This window comes from Anabrus simplex, chromosome 12 (assembly GCF_040414725.1).
Source record: "Anabrus simplex isolate iqAnaSimp1 chromosome 12, ASM4041472v1, whole genome shotgun sequence".
Lineage (NCBI taxonomy): Eukaryota > Metazoa > Arthropoda > Insecta > Orthoptera > Tettigoniidae > Anabrus > Anabrus simplex.
In genome coordinates, this window is record NC_090276.1 from 18,022,017 (window position 1) to 18,038,076 (window position 16,060).

General features: G+C 38.0%; 1 protein-coding gene across 12 annotated transcripts in view; it reads left to right on the plus strand.

Annotated features, from left to right (window-relative positions):
• Usp47 (ubiquitin specific protease 47) overlaps window positions 1–16,060 on the plus strand; it is a 225,358-nt gene that overhangs the window by 88,116 nt on the left and 121,182 nt on the right. For all 12 annotated transcript variants that reach the window (XM_067156578.2, XM_067156582.2, XM_067156579.2 and 9 more), the window contains 2 exons: window positions 5,434–5,632; window positions 9,047–9,259. In XM_067156578.2, the coding sequence (XP_067012679.1) occupies window positions 5,434–5,632; window positions 9,047–9,259 (412 nt within the window). The remainder of the gene's footprint in view (window positions 1–5,433; window positions 5,633–9,046; window positions 9,260–16,060) is intronic.

The window sequence follows — 16,060 nt, forward strand, 5'->3', positions numbered from 1 at the left end:
TAGTGGGAAGCTGGGTCGGCGAGCCGATCAGTGCGAGAGGATCACCAATCTGTCATTGAAGCAGGCGTGGTGATTATGCTTCACTTCCTTTAAGTCAAAAGACAATGGGTGACATTAAGGTGAAATTCCTAAATTCCAGAGGTAAATTAGCCCCACAATCGGATCTCTGGGTGGGTGCTATTTTGATGTCTCATGAACTAGAAACAACCATAATGCTCAACAAATGGGCCCCAGCAGAAAAGCTACAGATGAGAAACTCCACACTAGAACAGGTCATTGAGAATGTCTATCTTGGCCAGCTTGTAAACATGAAAGGGGACTTAAGACTGAAAATTTTCCGATGTATCAAACTAGGGTGGCAAGCCTACGGAAGAAATTCTTCAATCTTCAAATTCAACATGCCAACCCACTGAAAGAAGGTAGTCTTTGACCAGAGTGCCTGTACTGACTTACGGTTGTGAAACCTGGACACTGAGCGAGTTTAAGCAAAAACTCAGAACAGCCCACAGAGCTATGGAATGGTTTATGCTAGGCTTCACAAAGAAAGACAGGAAGAGAGCAGATTACATCACGTCAGTCACAAAGGTCAGTGACATTTTAGAAAGGGTGGCTACCCTAAAATGGCAGTGGGCAGGCCATGTAGCTCAGAGAACTGATGGTAGGTGGAAAAAGTTTGTACTTGAGTGGAGTCCGAAAGATCGTCTGAGGCCAAAGGGAAGACCACTGGACAGATGGGATAAAGACATCCGGAAGATTACTGGGATCAATTGACAGAACACCGCTCAAGACCACCCCAGACGGAGAGACCTCATGAAAACCTACCTTGCTTCGGACTTAAAGATCCCACATCTCAAAAACGATTGAATATGGCTGATAGTGATAGTGACTGTTGTTAGCTTGCAATGGGTAGAACATCTTTCTGGTAGCCATAGTTTATTTCAAACTTGTGTGTTCAGCATGCTAGATGTGACAATTCAGAAGAAAACCGATTGATAATTTTACACAAAATGACGGTCAATTTGCGTTTCTCCTAATGGTTATGTATATGTGTAATTTATCTTCCTTTTTTTTTTTTTTGGTAAATATATTTTTTATGTCAGAATTACAGAAATAATTTACACAGCTAGATCTTTTGCACCCCCTGTGGGTAGAGAAAGCAGACTAATACACCCACAGTATCCCCTGTTTGTCATAAGAGGTGGCTAAAAGGGGTGACCCTGGAATGATGACATTAGAACCACGAGATTACTTGTAATTAGTACAGTAGAGCCCCTTCTTAATGAATCTCAGGGGGATTTTATATTTCATCCTTAAAAAAGGGTGTTTTCTAAATGGGGATTCAAAGAAAACAGGTTATGTATCACAAGAAATAATAAGACATGTATGTCTTTAACTAATGCAATGTCAAGAAATAATAAATGACCATATTAATACTAAAAACTGAAATTAACACAAGAATAACAGAAAATATTTACAAAACAGCAGACGTAACAAATTCCTTAGTGGACCATTAGGAGCACAACCTGCAGCAAGGAAAAGAGTAATAGGTATTACTGACTTGCAGTTTTAAATTGAAGAAACAGAGACCTAACATGATTTTAAAGAGATTTGTGAAAAATAGAGCATGAGAACCATGAGAATAAGCATATTAACCTTCACGGTAGTTTGCTTCCTCCTGCCCAGATGTCTCACGGAAAGATTTCTCTCAATTAGGTTGAGACTGTTGATGAGATCATCAATGTTGAAGGAGGAGAAGTACTGGGGGACAATGTCCAGTCCCTCCACTTCTGTGCCAAAAGTTGGTTCTTCTTCTTCTGTACTTTGTCTTTTTGCATCATCACGCACAAAGGTTTCCAACATCCATCTGTGGTGCTGAGGTTAGGACATCATCATCACAAGTAATAAATTCTTCAAATGTTGTGGCACTCGAGTCCTTTGATAAAACCCCCCAATCTTCTCTAATCAGTTGTCATCTTCATTAAAAACTTAAGAAATGGCACCAAAACCTGACCTGCATGGCCAAAGCAGTTTTGAATAGTGTCTGTTGTGACTAGTTGCCATGCTGCTACAAACATATGCATGGCTTGGAGTATATTCAATTTCATTTCCTCATTTCTTTTAAGGAAATAAATAATTCTTTGAACCAGAGCCTTCCTGTACTTCTTTCACGGAAGGAATAACGCCAAGGTCCAAAGGCTACAGGTGACAAGTGCAGTTAGGAGGAAAGAAAACCACTTTGCTATTCCGCAGGAGAGATGTATCTGAAGGATGAGCTGGACATCTGTCTATCACCAGCACTATCTTCCTTCCTGCTGATCCCATCTTGGCATCCAAGCTTCGTAAAAATTTTAGAAATATCTCCGATGCCATCCACGCACGTTACTTTTATTGCTTCCATTGCATTTTTCTCCGCAAACAGCATATGTCATGGACGGGAGCAAATTGTAAAGTACTCCCATTTCATCGGCGTTAAAAATATCCTTAGCATCATATCCTTCAAGAAGTCGAGATAAGGTATTATTTCTCCAGTACACAGCTGTATCATCATTAACTTCTGCACTCTCGCTGCACACGTTTTGGAATGAAAGATTGTGCTGTTTTTAAAACGATAACCAGCCATTAGAAGCATGGAAATCGACCAAACCCAGCTTAAGTGCGACTTCTCAAGCTTTTTGTTTATGTTCCCGTCGGTTGGAGCGTTCTTGCTCCTTTTTTCCACAGACCATTTCATTAAAATGTTTTCAAGTTTCTTGTACGGCAAAGAACGAATATTCTTCCCTATTTTTGCCCCAGAACCACACTCCACTTCTGTGGTCAGAATTGCTTCCTTCTGCTTCGTGATGCTAAACAGCGTAGAGGGTGCCAGGTCATGTTTTTTTTGCTATCTGTGTGACAAAGGTACTTGGCTATCCCTTTCAACATCACTGATGTTGCCGATCTTTTGTTGAAGAGTCAGCTTCTTATATTTAGCAGCCATTATGAACGTAGTCCGCCTTAACTTGCAGTACAACACTTATCACAGATACAAAAATGTAACTCGTAGAACAACTTGCAACACAGGAACAAAAACAGTGAATGAAGCTGCAGAAATTCTTCAGTCTGCGGGCTCCGCATGATTGATTCCTAAGCAGCAATTGGTGCGGCGAGATGGAAATGCGCAGCGCAGCGGCTGTAGGATAAGGCAGCTGACCTCACTGGAGACGGGTATCATTATTGAAGATTCTCTTTTTTCAGATGATGACTGGATGTAGGATATTTAATTTCATTATGGGATTATTCATAAATTTTTAAATTTATCATTATTATTATTATTATTGACTGCCATTATTGCGGATGCTGAAAAATATGACAGTAGAAATGTCACAGGCTTGATGTACAATATGAAATTAATCATTTTTATGGACATTGTAAGGTTAACTAGCAACCCACCCCGACTAAAACGGTCCTAACTCCCAAAGCGTTCATGCAAATTATGTCCTTTAAAGATTATTTTAATCCTTAATAAGTCCTAGAGGAGGTTAGAAGCTTTATTTGGATGTAAAATTTGGGAAAAATATGTATTTATTTATTTATTTATTTATTTATTTATTTATTTATTTATTTATTTATTTATTTATTTATTTATTTATTCATTTATTCATTTATTTGAAAAGTTTTTTTACCATGACTATGAACTAAAATAGCTCTAAAGGTCAAATGGTTTGGGATAAGTATATGCCCTTGCAGACTTTTTTGTAGAGGTTGAACAGCTCTACATTTCGTACGCTTATACTTGGGGGTCTATCAATGACGGTTCAGGCAGCGTAAGCGCAAGCTTATTCTGTAATTTTTTTCTATAATAAATTTTTATTTCGTTCAATATCCACAGCCTTTTTAGTTTCTAGTACTTTTAATCTTCTGAAATATATCTTTCACTGTAAATAATGTGAAATTTGCAAGAGACCTTCCACCTAAATGTTTATATTTCATGAAGTTACCTGTGTCTCGCGGCATGTACGTGTACGTCAATCATGCCTCCAGGCCGTGCTGCTAGTCTCGCTGGAAACCGCATTTCGCTCCCATACAGCCGTCATTCAGGTACTGCCTACAGTTCAGTATACATTACTAACCAATGGCATCTAGCATGACAGTGACTGCTGCTTGCCGATAACAGTGATTTCCAAAGGCTGCACCATTTTATCATGGTTCCACACATCGCTAAAAGAGCGCTTTAACACGTTAACTTTGGACTGAGATTTCGTGAAAACGGAAGTTAATTAACATTTCAAGTAAGTTTAGAAAAAGTATCTTAATCGCAAATTTTCGTTACAACTGGATGTGTGATCGTAATTTGTGTGAATAATACCGGTATTCCTTAAAAACGGACCTTTCCTTATGTCGGAGTTTGTTAGAAGGGGGTTTAAATAACATTGTGCTTAGGGCGATTTGGCTGGGCGTTACGAAAATCTTCAATTAAAAGCGGGAATTCCTTAAAAGCGGGTGCATTAAAATGGAGTTCTACTGTACTGTTACATGCGAAACACCATGGGTCGACGTTATTTGTGACTAGGGTCTGCGTTGCCCAAGCGTAGTACCATTATGCGAGGAACATCATGGGTTTGTGTTGCCTGTGAATGGTGCCATTGTTTTTGACATACCATGGGTCTACATTACCTGTGATTAGTACTACTATAGGAGGAACACCATGGTTCTGCTTTACCAGTGATTAGTATCATTATGAGGGGCCAGTGACTTTTTTTGGACCCCTTTAAATAATAAGCATCATCCCAATAATTAAGACATTGTGAATTGGATGCACTAATTTGTTTTTGTTTCACAATAATTTTTCATCATTCGTTTTAGATTCTAGTCGGTGGATACATTTTGAAGTTTTAATTTTCATTTCGTTGCACCTCTTACTACTGGGGGCCTATGACCTAGATGTTAGGCCCCTTTAAACAACAAATATCATCATCAGATCTTTTGTCTATATTCTTATTAAAAAGAGAAGTGTATAATTAATTACAGGAAATACAGTACATAGAACAGTCATAATTCAGCATCTGTTGTTCTATGTATATACATATGCAAATCATAGAGATGGAAGTCAGGAACAAGGAAAGGAACATGGAAATTGATAAGCACAATGACATTGATAATGGAAAGGAACAGACAAGTGCAAGACGACACAGTGACATTAATGTCAACAGGGAGATCAACAGAAAGAAAAGATGAGGACAAGTGTGAAATAATGCATGGGGAAATCGTCATTGTCCCTGCCCCGCCGGCTTAGTCTGGTGGTATGTAGAAGGTGCTCAGATATGTCTATCTCATGTTGATGGATTTATTGACTTCAGCTTTTTTTTTTTTTTTTAATTGCCTTTTTCCTGCCTTCCCTTTAATTCTTTTCTGATTATTTTGCTTGATTGGTGTAAATATTCTGATGTGTTACAGGGTGGTGTTTCCTGAGATTCTCAACCTGAATAGCTTCGTTCAAGTGGGCAATCGAGATGAATCTGCTGGAGATGGGTTAGCTGAAGAGTCCGCCATGAAATGTGATGATAGTAGCACGACAGACAGTGGATCTGCACTTGACGATGAGAGCTGTCAGGGTACAGAAACGGCCTTTAGTGCCCAGGATGCAGACTGTCAGGTGAGTTGAATGTTGAGAGAACAATTTAGATCTTTAAAGGAATTTTTTATTTTTCTTTTTTCCTTGAAGTGTACGATTGGTAGGTAAGGGTTATTCTGCCCGAAGGCAGGTCCGAACCTCCGCAGAGGTGTTCCTGCGCCGGAGTTTACGTGCGGTAGGGTGGCCAGTTCCTTTCCGCTCCTCCATTCCCTTACCCCCACCAACAGCGCGTGGCAACCCATCCAACTCCTGACCACGCCCAATGTTGCTTAACTTCAGAGATCTCACGGGATCCGGTGTTTCAACACGGCTACGGCCGTTGGCCAATGTAAGAAATAACATTTAAAAGTAGCCATCCATTTCAACCGCAGAATCTTTCTATACATCCACTGTTCTAAGGCTTTCAAATTCTTCACTGTATGACCCAAGTTGTCACGTTCAATCTCAGCTAAGTCTAGTGAAAGTTGAAGGTGCTCAGATATCCCAGCCTCATGGTTGTAGATTTACTGGTACGTAAGAGAACTCCTGTGGGACAAAATTCCTGCACTTTAGCATCTCTGAAAACCGTAAAAAGTAGTTAGTGGCCTTAAAAACCAATATTATCTTCTTTGTGTTCTTTGTTTCAAGGTCCAGGTTTCCATTCTGTAGAAGACTGTTGAAAATACATATCACCTCAGATGACCAACATTTACATTAAACTAAGCTCCCCCATTTTTCTCATTTTATTGACCACATTTTTAGCTTGACCTATTTTTGTATTTTTGGATATTTTGTGTTGCTTCCCCATTAATAATGTTCCCTCTCTGCTGTGTCTTAAAGATCACCATAAATCTAGTTTTACTGACATCAAGCTACTAAACTTTATTCCTCTCTAGCTTACATGACTTGGTCGATCAGACGCTGTATATCTTCCAAGACTTTCTGCCAGTAATAAAATGCCGTCTGCAAACTTGAGTTTTTTAATAGTGGTCCCCATGAACTTTGATTCCTGCCGTTTCTTCTTTCACAGCTGTTTGGATTACATCTTATAATAAATGTTGACCGAGCAAGTTGTCCATACGGTTAGGGATGCGTAGCTGAGAGCTTGCGTGCGGGAGACGGTGGGTTCAAATCACACCGTAAGCAGCCCTGAAGATGGTGCAACCAATCCGGTTGTATGTTTCATACCAGGATTGGTCTCCTTAGCCATCAACCCTGAATTCAAGGATTGGAAGAATCACAGGAGAAATGTGAATGCTTGAATAGTAGTTCTGTGACCTTTTGATTCAAAGTTTGTTGGTTTGATCCCTGCTGAGGATACAATTTTTGAAGGGCTGTCAAAACTTTTTGTCACTCCATGTCATCGGCATGTTAAAGATCTGTGGTGGCGCGTTTAGTGTCACTTGACAAAATGAAATAAAACTGGCTTTAGTATCACTTTGGTTGTTGGATAGTACCACAATTGGAATGTCAAAATTGGTTGGCAGGCTGCACAAGTGGCACCCCTTCAGGAGGCCTGCAACGCGATAACTGAGGCCATTCCATGGTCATTATTATTATTATTATTATTATTATTATTATTATTATTATTATTATTATTATTATCATCATCTCAGGTTCGATGGCCGCATTTGGAAACTTTAATCATCATCATCATCATCATCATCATCATCATCAATGTCCCACTCCAGTCGCCCGGGCGTGGTTTTGGAAACTTTAATCTTAATAGTTAATTGACTTTGGGACTGGGTGTTCGTGCTGTCCCCAACATCCCTGCAACTCATTCACCACATACAACGCTATCCCCCACCATAAAAACACAGTTTCCCGGAAATGGCATATGCTGCCCACTGTCGTTACAGAATCTGTGTTTCAAGGGTTGCACTAGGATAGCAATAGCCACATGAAATTTAAAAATATAATGATTATTATTTTTATCATCATCATCATCATCATCTTGGTCATCATGCGAGACAAATGCTGAAGATGAAGATAATTTTAAATTAGTTTTAAAAAACATATCATTTCGGCCGCAAAGGACCATAGTTCATCATTGATCTCCGTTTAGTGCTGTTGCCCGTACGGTAGATTCCTTATCAGAAGTTGAAAATTTATCAAACATCTCCCTTGGTAAATTATTTGAAAACCTCGTCCGTCTTCCTGTAAACAAGTTTATGCCCCAATTAATCTTCTTGAATTTTAACTTTTTCTTCATATTATAACCTTTCCTACTTTTAAAAATTTCACTCAGGCTTATTTGTCTGCTAATGTAATTCCAGATCATCTCTCCACTGGTAGCTTGGAATGTTCTGTTTACAAACCATTATTCTCGTCACTATTCTGTATTGAAAACAGCTATATCACTAAGTTTACACAAGGAGTAATTTAAAGCCGTCCGTCTTCTTACTCCCAGATCTTCGCAGCCCAGAATTTGCAACATTATTGTAACACTATTCTTTTGTCAGAAATCGTGCTGCTTTGCTTTGGATCTTTTCTAGTTTTTGAATCAAGTAAGTTAGGGATCCGCACTCTAAAACAATATTGTAATTGGGGTCTTACTAAAGACTTATACGCCCTGTTCGTTATGTCCTTACTGAAACCCCTAAATACCGTCATAATCGTATGAAGAAATCTGTAACCTTTAATTCTGTCCTATTTATGTGATTACCCCAATGAAGATCTTTCTTTATATTGATACTGACAGTGATCCCCATGAGTTACTGTCACTTCATCAACACTGTAATTAGAATTAAGAGGATTTCTCCTCTTCGTTTAAAAACAAAAAAATTAAAAACCTGACTTTTCACCCCATCCACCACCATACCATTTTGTCTGCTGTCCATCTTTCAATTTTGTCAATGTTTTCTTGCAGTTGCTCTCCATACAGTATAACATCATCTACAAAAAGCCTAATCTGTGTTTCCAGTGCTAATGTCATTTATAATATAAGAAAAAACAAAGGTCCATTAACACTGCCTTGCAGGGCAACCTCGCCCAACCTTCCCCTCTTAATCATTACTGGATTAGACACTGTTTAATGTTCCACCCACTTCTCAGCCTTTCTGGACTTTAATACTCCATCTTGGTGGAGGTGGAAAACCTCAAGTTCTGGTGAGTATAATTATTAAGTTTCAAGGCAGTCACTTAACTATTAATAAAGTTACAGTAATTTTGAAAATAGGCAGCGACTCATCATACACCCTGTAGCATCATAGTGTACTGTTCCAGTATATTGTTAAATCGTGCAGCCCTAGCTTTCACAGTATAGTGGTGATCTCATTTGTAGATGTTATGAATAGATTCTTCCCTTTGAAACCTCAGAATCCACCTATTAGTAATCATCCTCTCAGTAATAAAAACATTATTGTGCTATTTTTACCTTGTTGCAGAGACCTCCAACCTCTCCTGTTCCACTCGTATTGCATGTCATATTTCTGATCTGAGGTGTGCCTACAGGAGGACGATGAGGGTATCGACATGAGTAATGGTCCCAACCACCACGAGAATGAGAAGAACAGGCGGCATGCTATGGACAAAGGACCATACACTTACGAATTATTCTCCATCATGATTCACTCGGGGAGTGCGTCAGGAGGACATTACTATGCCTACATCAAAGATTTTCGGAAAGGGGAGTGGTTTTGCTTCAATGACCAGTCTGTTAGTCGGGTAAGTATTGTTTTGTTCTACTACTGTGTTCATTATAATGTATGTAGTCTGAATTTTAGTACATTTTTGATAGTAAAAGGCTTTCTGGAAGAAATTGCCTTTTAGAAAATTATTTGCAGTTTGTTCTCCTCTGTTGATAGAAGTAAATCAACACAGTCACCATGCTTGAGAGAGCGAATCAGAAAATATCTATTGAGAAGCCGCTAAACCATTATTCATGTCCCTACGATTTCCTTGAACTTGGAAAGGATATAAATTTATATATTTCTGTTGGTGATATGATACAACAGTTGATACCTCTGATAACACAGCCCGAATATTTCATCTTCTATTCGTTGCCTGTGATCTGTACTTATTTCTTTCTGCTTCTGTGTGAAGTTAAGAATCTTTTTGGTTGAAATTCTTTGTGTTCATTATATATGTAGCATCTAGAGTGTGATGTTCAGATCTGTCCTGAATAACAGGTAAAATAGTGCCTCTGGTCATGTGGTTTGTGTTTAAAGTTATATTTTTTATTCAAAGAATGCAGACTTTGTTTTTTTCTTCAACTTATTACTAGTTAGTTCACTTTGAATCATTTTGAAGACAAATCACTCATAATCACCTTGACTACTATGGAGTACTTTTTTCCTGTTGTTTTATGCACCTTATGTACAGGTTGCTGAAGTTTAGAATACGTTGCAGTATTCTTTATAAAGGTAACTGATGTACCATTACTCCATCCGAAGAAATCAGTCTCCAGGCAACTAAGAAGTAAAAAGTATAAAAAGTATTAAATTAGCAATCCTCTCTATAATAGAAAAATGAAGAATTTATATTTAAACATTTAATATTTTAACTGGTATTCAGCTCAACAATCATGTCTGTCCCTGTGTGAACTGATAAGTTCATAAGCGTGCAGAGAAAGAGAGACGTGGAAAGTCGGTGGAGCTGAGGTCACCCGGTCAGTACTCTGAGCATATGAATCACACTACACAGCTGTTTAGCTGCATTATATATCAATATCGACTGTGTCTGTCCCATAATTTTGTAACTCGGGAAATCCCATTCATGGACAGTGTGCCAGTGGTTCTCGGATTATTTTGTAATTTGGGCATTCCCTTTCATTTCTTCACACCTTCATCTAGTTCACTATCAGTCATTCACTGTTTGAATGAGCAGTGAGGTGGATTGTAGTGTTCTGGTACATTCCACTACGTCTGCAAGTACAATATGTTCGGTTATATATTGATATTCATTGAAAACATTAAAATTGTTACTACATGCATGACGTAGCTCAGTCAGTTTAAAATTAAAAAGTTATGTGTATATATATATATAAGAATTAAAAAATGATGGTTTATCAACTGACAGTAAAATATTATTTTGTAATTTATGTCAATGTACAGTGAAATCTACTCAAAGGTTCCCGGTGCAGCAACACATCAACAAAATTCCAAACAGAGGTAATAGTTTCTGACACCACCAACAACTTTGAGTGTAATGTCAAAGTTCAACATTGATCTGTCATGCTCTCATACCTGCTGACATCTCTCTCTTCATACGGAATAATCACTGCGTCGGAGAATTCCTCAAGAAATATACTAAACAAACTATCCTGGATGAGTCAATGTCAGAAAAATCAATTGTTTAGCCATATATGGTGAAACTATTTAAAGACAAAAAAATTAAAGACGGCCAAATTTGTGCTTTCATTGATGATATCACAGATGAAGGCAGGCTACTTGGCAAGATAATACATTAGAAGTCTGGTATACAGAGTACGGCACATAACGAGAACCCCGTTATAATGACAGTTTTCGTCCGTCCCTTCAAAATCCCTATATTAAACTGTGTATTATACTTGGGTTACAGCGAGAGCCCTATCACTGACGCATCCGTTATTACAAGCGATAAACTGTGCGGGATTATTTTCCGTTACTGATATTTATGCACCAGACGATTAATGTTGTATACAATCGATCAACTTCAGTATTGTTTCCTCGCTATGCCCACTAGCAAGCTGTCTCATTGACATTCGAATGCTGTTGGAGTCGATTCGCAATACCCGTTGACTGCTGTTTCATAAAGAAAATTCAAAGTAAAAGAGAACATGTTTTCATAATAAGCGCGTAAATAACGTGTCCGATAGCGAAAGGCTGAAGTAAACCATCGCTTAATTTTAATGCTAAATACTGCAGTTAGGTAAGAATGGGATATACCTCAAGATATGGCAGAGTGCATCATTAATTTCAGAGGTTAGTTCATATTTTCTCGTGTCTGTTTAAACTTCGGAAAGGCTATTCCCATGTAAAATTATATCGAGAAGGTTATTTCTCTACTGGCGCTTGAAATCTGTTTTCATCATACATATAGTGATGCTGTTTGAATAAGAAAACTGAGACGTTTGCTACAAAATTGGGTCGAACGTCTTGAGTATAGTTTTCTCACTATGTACACTTGCAAGCTCTCTCGTCGACATTCAAAGGCGATGTTGGAGTCTATTAATACACGTAGACTCCTCTTCTCTAAAGAAAATTTGAAATGAAAGAGGATAACATGTTGTCGTAATAAATGCGTAAATAACAAGGCTGATAGCAGTTGTTAATGCGTTATAAATAAAGGCTGGAGTAAACGATCGCTTAATTTTAATGTTACGTACTGAAATTAAGTAAGAATGTGATACACCTCAAGATTTGAGCCGCTGCGCATGGAATCAGTGTCTCGGATTTGAAGGTCAGCCGAGACTGGATGATTAATTTTATGAAGAGAAATGGACTTTCTCTTCGATGAAGAACAAGATTGTGCCAAAAAATGCAGAATGATTTCAACCCAAGAGCAATTGCTTTTCACTGCTTTGTGATTGAGAAGCGTAAAGTGAAGCAATATTTGATCTCCCAAATAGGAACTGCAGTTCAGACGCCAATCAGTTTCTGTATGGCACAAAGTTGAACAATCGATAAGAAAGGGACGTAGAGTGTAATCGTATGCGCTACAGGAAGTGAAAAACTACGATGTACTGCAATGTTTGCTGTAAAAGCTGATGGCAGAAAGCTTCTGCCTTACGTTGTTCTAAAACTAAAAACAATGCCTAAAGTAAAATTTCCATGAAGGATCCACGTTCGTATCCAAGAAAAAGGGTGAATTGACACGTCACTCATAAAAGATTGGGTATGAAAGGATTTGGAGAAATCTAGCAGGGTCCCTCCTTCGATGCCCGGCCCATCTCATGTTGAACAGTTTTCTTTTTTTTTCTTCCTTTTTTTGCCGGTATGTCATTATTATGACATTACCTGAATTGTACTTTTGTGAGTTCATATTTATTTCACTTCAGGTCGTATTGTTAGCTCGTAACGGGAAGAATATGTCCCAGTGTCGGTACTCCAAACCCAGGTGACCAACTTGACTTTTCAGAAAAATTCTCACGCTGGAATTTTACACCAAATGACGATAACTGCAGTTTAGTTGAACTAATTGTGTTTATATTATATTTGATATCTTTTAAATGTAAATGAATTGTAAATAATTTTTAAATATCTGAATTCCTTGAATAATTTTCGCATAAAAGTTTTCGCTTGTATTTTTCATCAAAAAAGTGCGTTAATTACGCAAGAAAATATGATACACTTACCACAAGTGGCAAATATACTGGAAAGAATATTAGAGAGGAGAATGAGGAAAAAGGTAGAAGGAGAGTTGCAGTAGGAATAGTATGGCTTTAGAAGTGGAAGATCTACGGTTTACCCATCTGCGGTATGAGGCAATTAATGAAAAAGAATTGGGAATATGGAAAGGAACTGGTCATTACAGTCATAGATCTAACAAATGCATACGATAGTGTTCGCAGGGAGAAGGGTAGGAAACCATGTTGTAAAAGAGACCGGGTACGCAAACTCTAGAAATGATGCAGGTAGTATACAAAAACTGTCAGCAGTGAACAGACTCCGGTTGGAAAGATTGAATGGTTTAGAAATGAAACTGGACTAAGACAGGGGAATGTGCTGTCACCTCTTTTGTGTCTAATGGTGATGGGTAAAATTTTTAAAGGAGACTAAAGGAAGCCTATGGGAATAGGGAGATAAAGTTATTACTATTTGCAGAAAATCCTGTGGTCTAGAGAACGAAGAGCAAAGAAGTACAAGAACAACTTGATGGACTGAACAAGAACATTGAAAAGTATGGTATGAAAATCAGTGCGGAGAAAAGCAAGACCATATCAAAAGGAGAAAGATAAGGGGAAGACATTATGAAAATTGGTGGTCAGAGCCTTGAAATTGTTGACAGTTTTAAATACCTAGGAAGTGAATTAATGCGGAACACAAGGCTGGACATGGAGAAAATTAAGAGGGTGCAACAGGGCAATGCAATCTACCAGAGTGTAAGAAAACATGTCTGCAATAAGGAAGTGTAAAGGGATAATGTACAAAATGTATTATGCACCCATAGTGACTTACGTGGCTGAGACCTTGACAGTGACAAGTAGGCAGGAGAGTAGAATTCAGGCCAGCAAAATTAAATACCTAAGAAGTATAATAGGAAAGACAGACTGAGAAACAAAGGTGAGAAATGAGGTGGAATAGAAAACCTAAATGAGAGAGTTGATAGGAGTTTGGACCTGCAGAGAGGCTGAAGGAGGAAAGAATACCAAAAGAGATGATGGAGATGAAGATCGAGGGAAAGAGAGTGAGGGAGAGACCTAAACAAGGTGGATTGATTCTATAAAAGGAGTGCAAGAAGAAGAAACCTGGATTGCGACAAAATGGTGGAAGGAGAGAGAAAGTTGGAGAACTGCCACAAATGCCCTGAGCCAGCAGGAACTGGATAATGGGGAAAGGAGGAGGATGATAGGTATAATTAAGAAAAGTCAGTTTTTGACTTGAAACAGTGGCTAGTACATGGGTGGAGCTAAATACAGACTGTTGTTTAAAGTTAAAAACTTCATGATCGTTCCGTATTGACTGTTGTGTTATGTAACATTATTCGTGTAAAAATAAAAACACATGTAACCATAAGAAAAGGATACCAATGAAGCTATGGAGATTCTCTCTCTCTCTCTCTCTCTCTCTCTCTCTCTCTCTCTCTCTCTCCCTCTCTCCCCCTTATCTGGAAAAACAAAAACCTGATCGATATTGACAGCAGCATGGATTGCATCTAATTGGGCCACACATTTCTAGTGTCCCATACTACAAGACGTAATTAAGTAAACTTATGTCCTCATCCTCGGGTGGTGCAGCACTTTTCAGGCACACCCCCCAATAGAGGTGAACTGTATGTACCATTTTAACTACATACCAGCCCTCGTGTCTTTCTTAAATTTCTGGCAGTACTGGGAATCGAACTTGGGCCCCTGAGAACAGCAGCTAATAGTGCTAACCGTTACTCTATGGAGGCGGAATATTTGTCATTAGATTGTACGGAATTTGTGGACCCTATATGCTCCATTATACATCTTACGACTTGGAGTGTCGAATGGACTTTTCTCCATCCTTAAAATATTCAACTACCTCTGCCAGGTTTGAAACCTTTGTCTTGGTATCCAGAGGCAGCACTCTACTACTGATCCACAGAGGCAGCTGTTATAGAGGTAAAGCTGCAGATGTAACAAAATTGAAGGTGGACAATGTACTTTCAAAGAACCATGGAAATGAAGACACGGGACAGATTGCTGCAATGCTGTGTGGAGTTAACGTTTGACTTAAACCCCAGCAGACATTGTGAAGTTCAAACATCCTCCATTACCTCTTCAGATGTTGAACACAGTTTCAGTCAGTGCAGTATAAATCTGTTGTCAGAGACAGTAGATGATGATTCACTTTCAAGCACTTAAAAGAACATATTTTAAACCATTGTTGTGGTAACAGTGAATAAAAGATTGTGCGTTCTTTGAAGTTCATATTAAAATGAGAATTATAACATTGTCTCCATGGAGCTCTGCTTTGTTTAGCTTTAATGAACTGTAAAGTTAAATAGAAATGATCGTTTTTCTTTTTTTTTTCTTTTTGTAATTTAAGGCCATATATAATTCTATATTTCAGCAACAGTAACTGAATATATATATATAAATAATTCATTTTGGTTAGTACATATAAATCTATTCCTTGGTACCGTAGGACCACAATAATCCGGCATGCTCTGGGATCTGCCAATGAAGGATTAACGGATATGCCGGATTATAAAGAACATTTTTAAAAACTTGATTAAAAAAGCGGAGAGAGATGAAAACTGTTTTTTTAACATACAAAAACGAAAAATAGCTATTTATTGAATGCAACAGAAGTATTAAACAATTAAAAGTGTATAGTAGTACTGCACTGTAAAAACAGAACAATTAAAATTCAAATACTCTACTGCGCTGTTAAGTCATTTTTAAGGCACAAAGTGTTAGCGAAGTTCAATATTTAAATAATTTTTTTAGGCCTGTTGGGAGCCTCCGTGGCTCAGGCAGTGGTGCGCCGTAGTGATGGGACATTCGATTCATTTTACTGAATCGATTCATTTGATTCCATTCACGTTACTGAATCAATACAGTGATATGATTCACATTTAAGTATTTATTTATTTTCCATCTAGTCGATACAATGATTGCTTAATGCAATGCAATATCTTCAGCCACATAACACTATTTAGATGAAAAATATATAAATTGACAAAGTAATGCTTTACAGGAAGTGTCCTTAAAATTAACATAAGATTGATACCATTAAAACAAACAAATAACTCAAGAGGAAATATATAAATTATAAATTATTTTCTCTTGAGTTATTTGTTTGACTTAATGTTGTCAATCTTATGTTAATTTTAAGGACACTTCCTCTAAAGCAT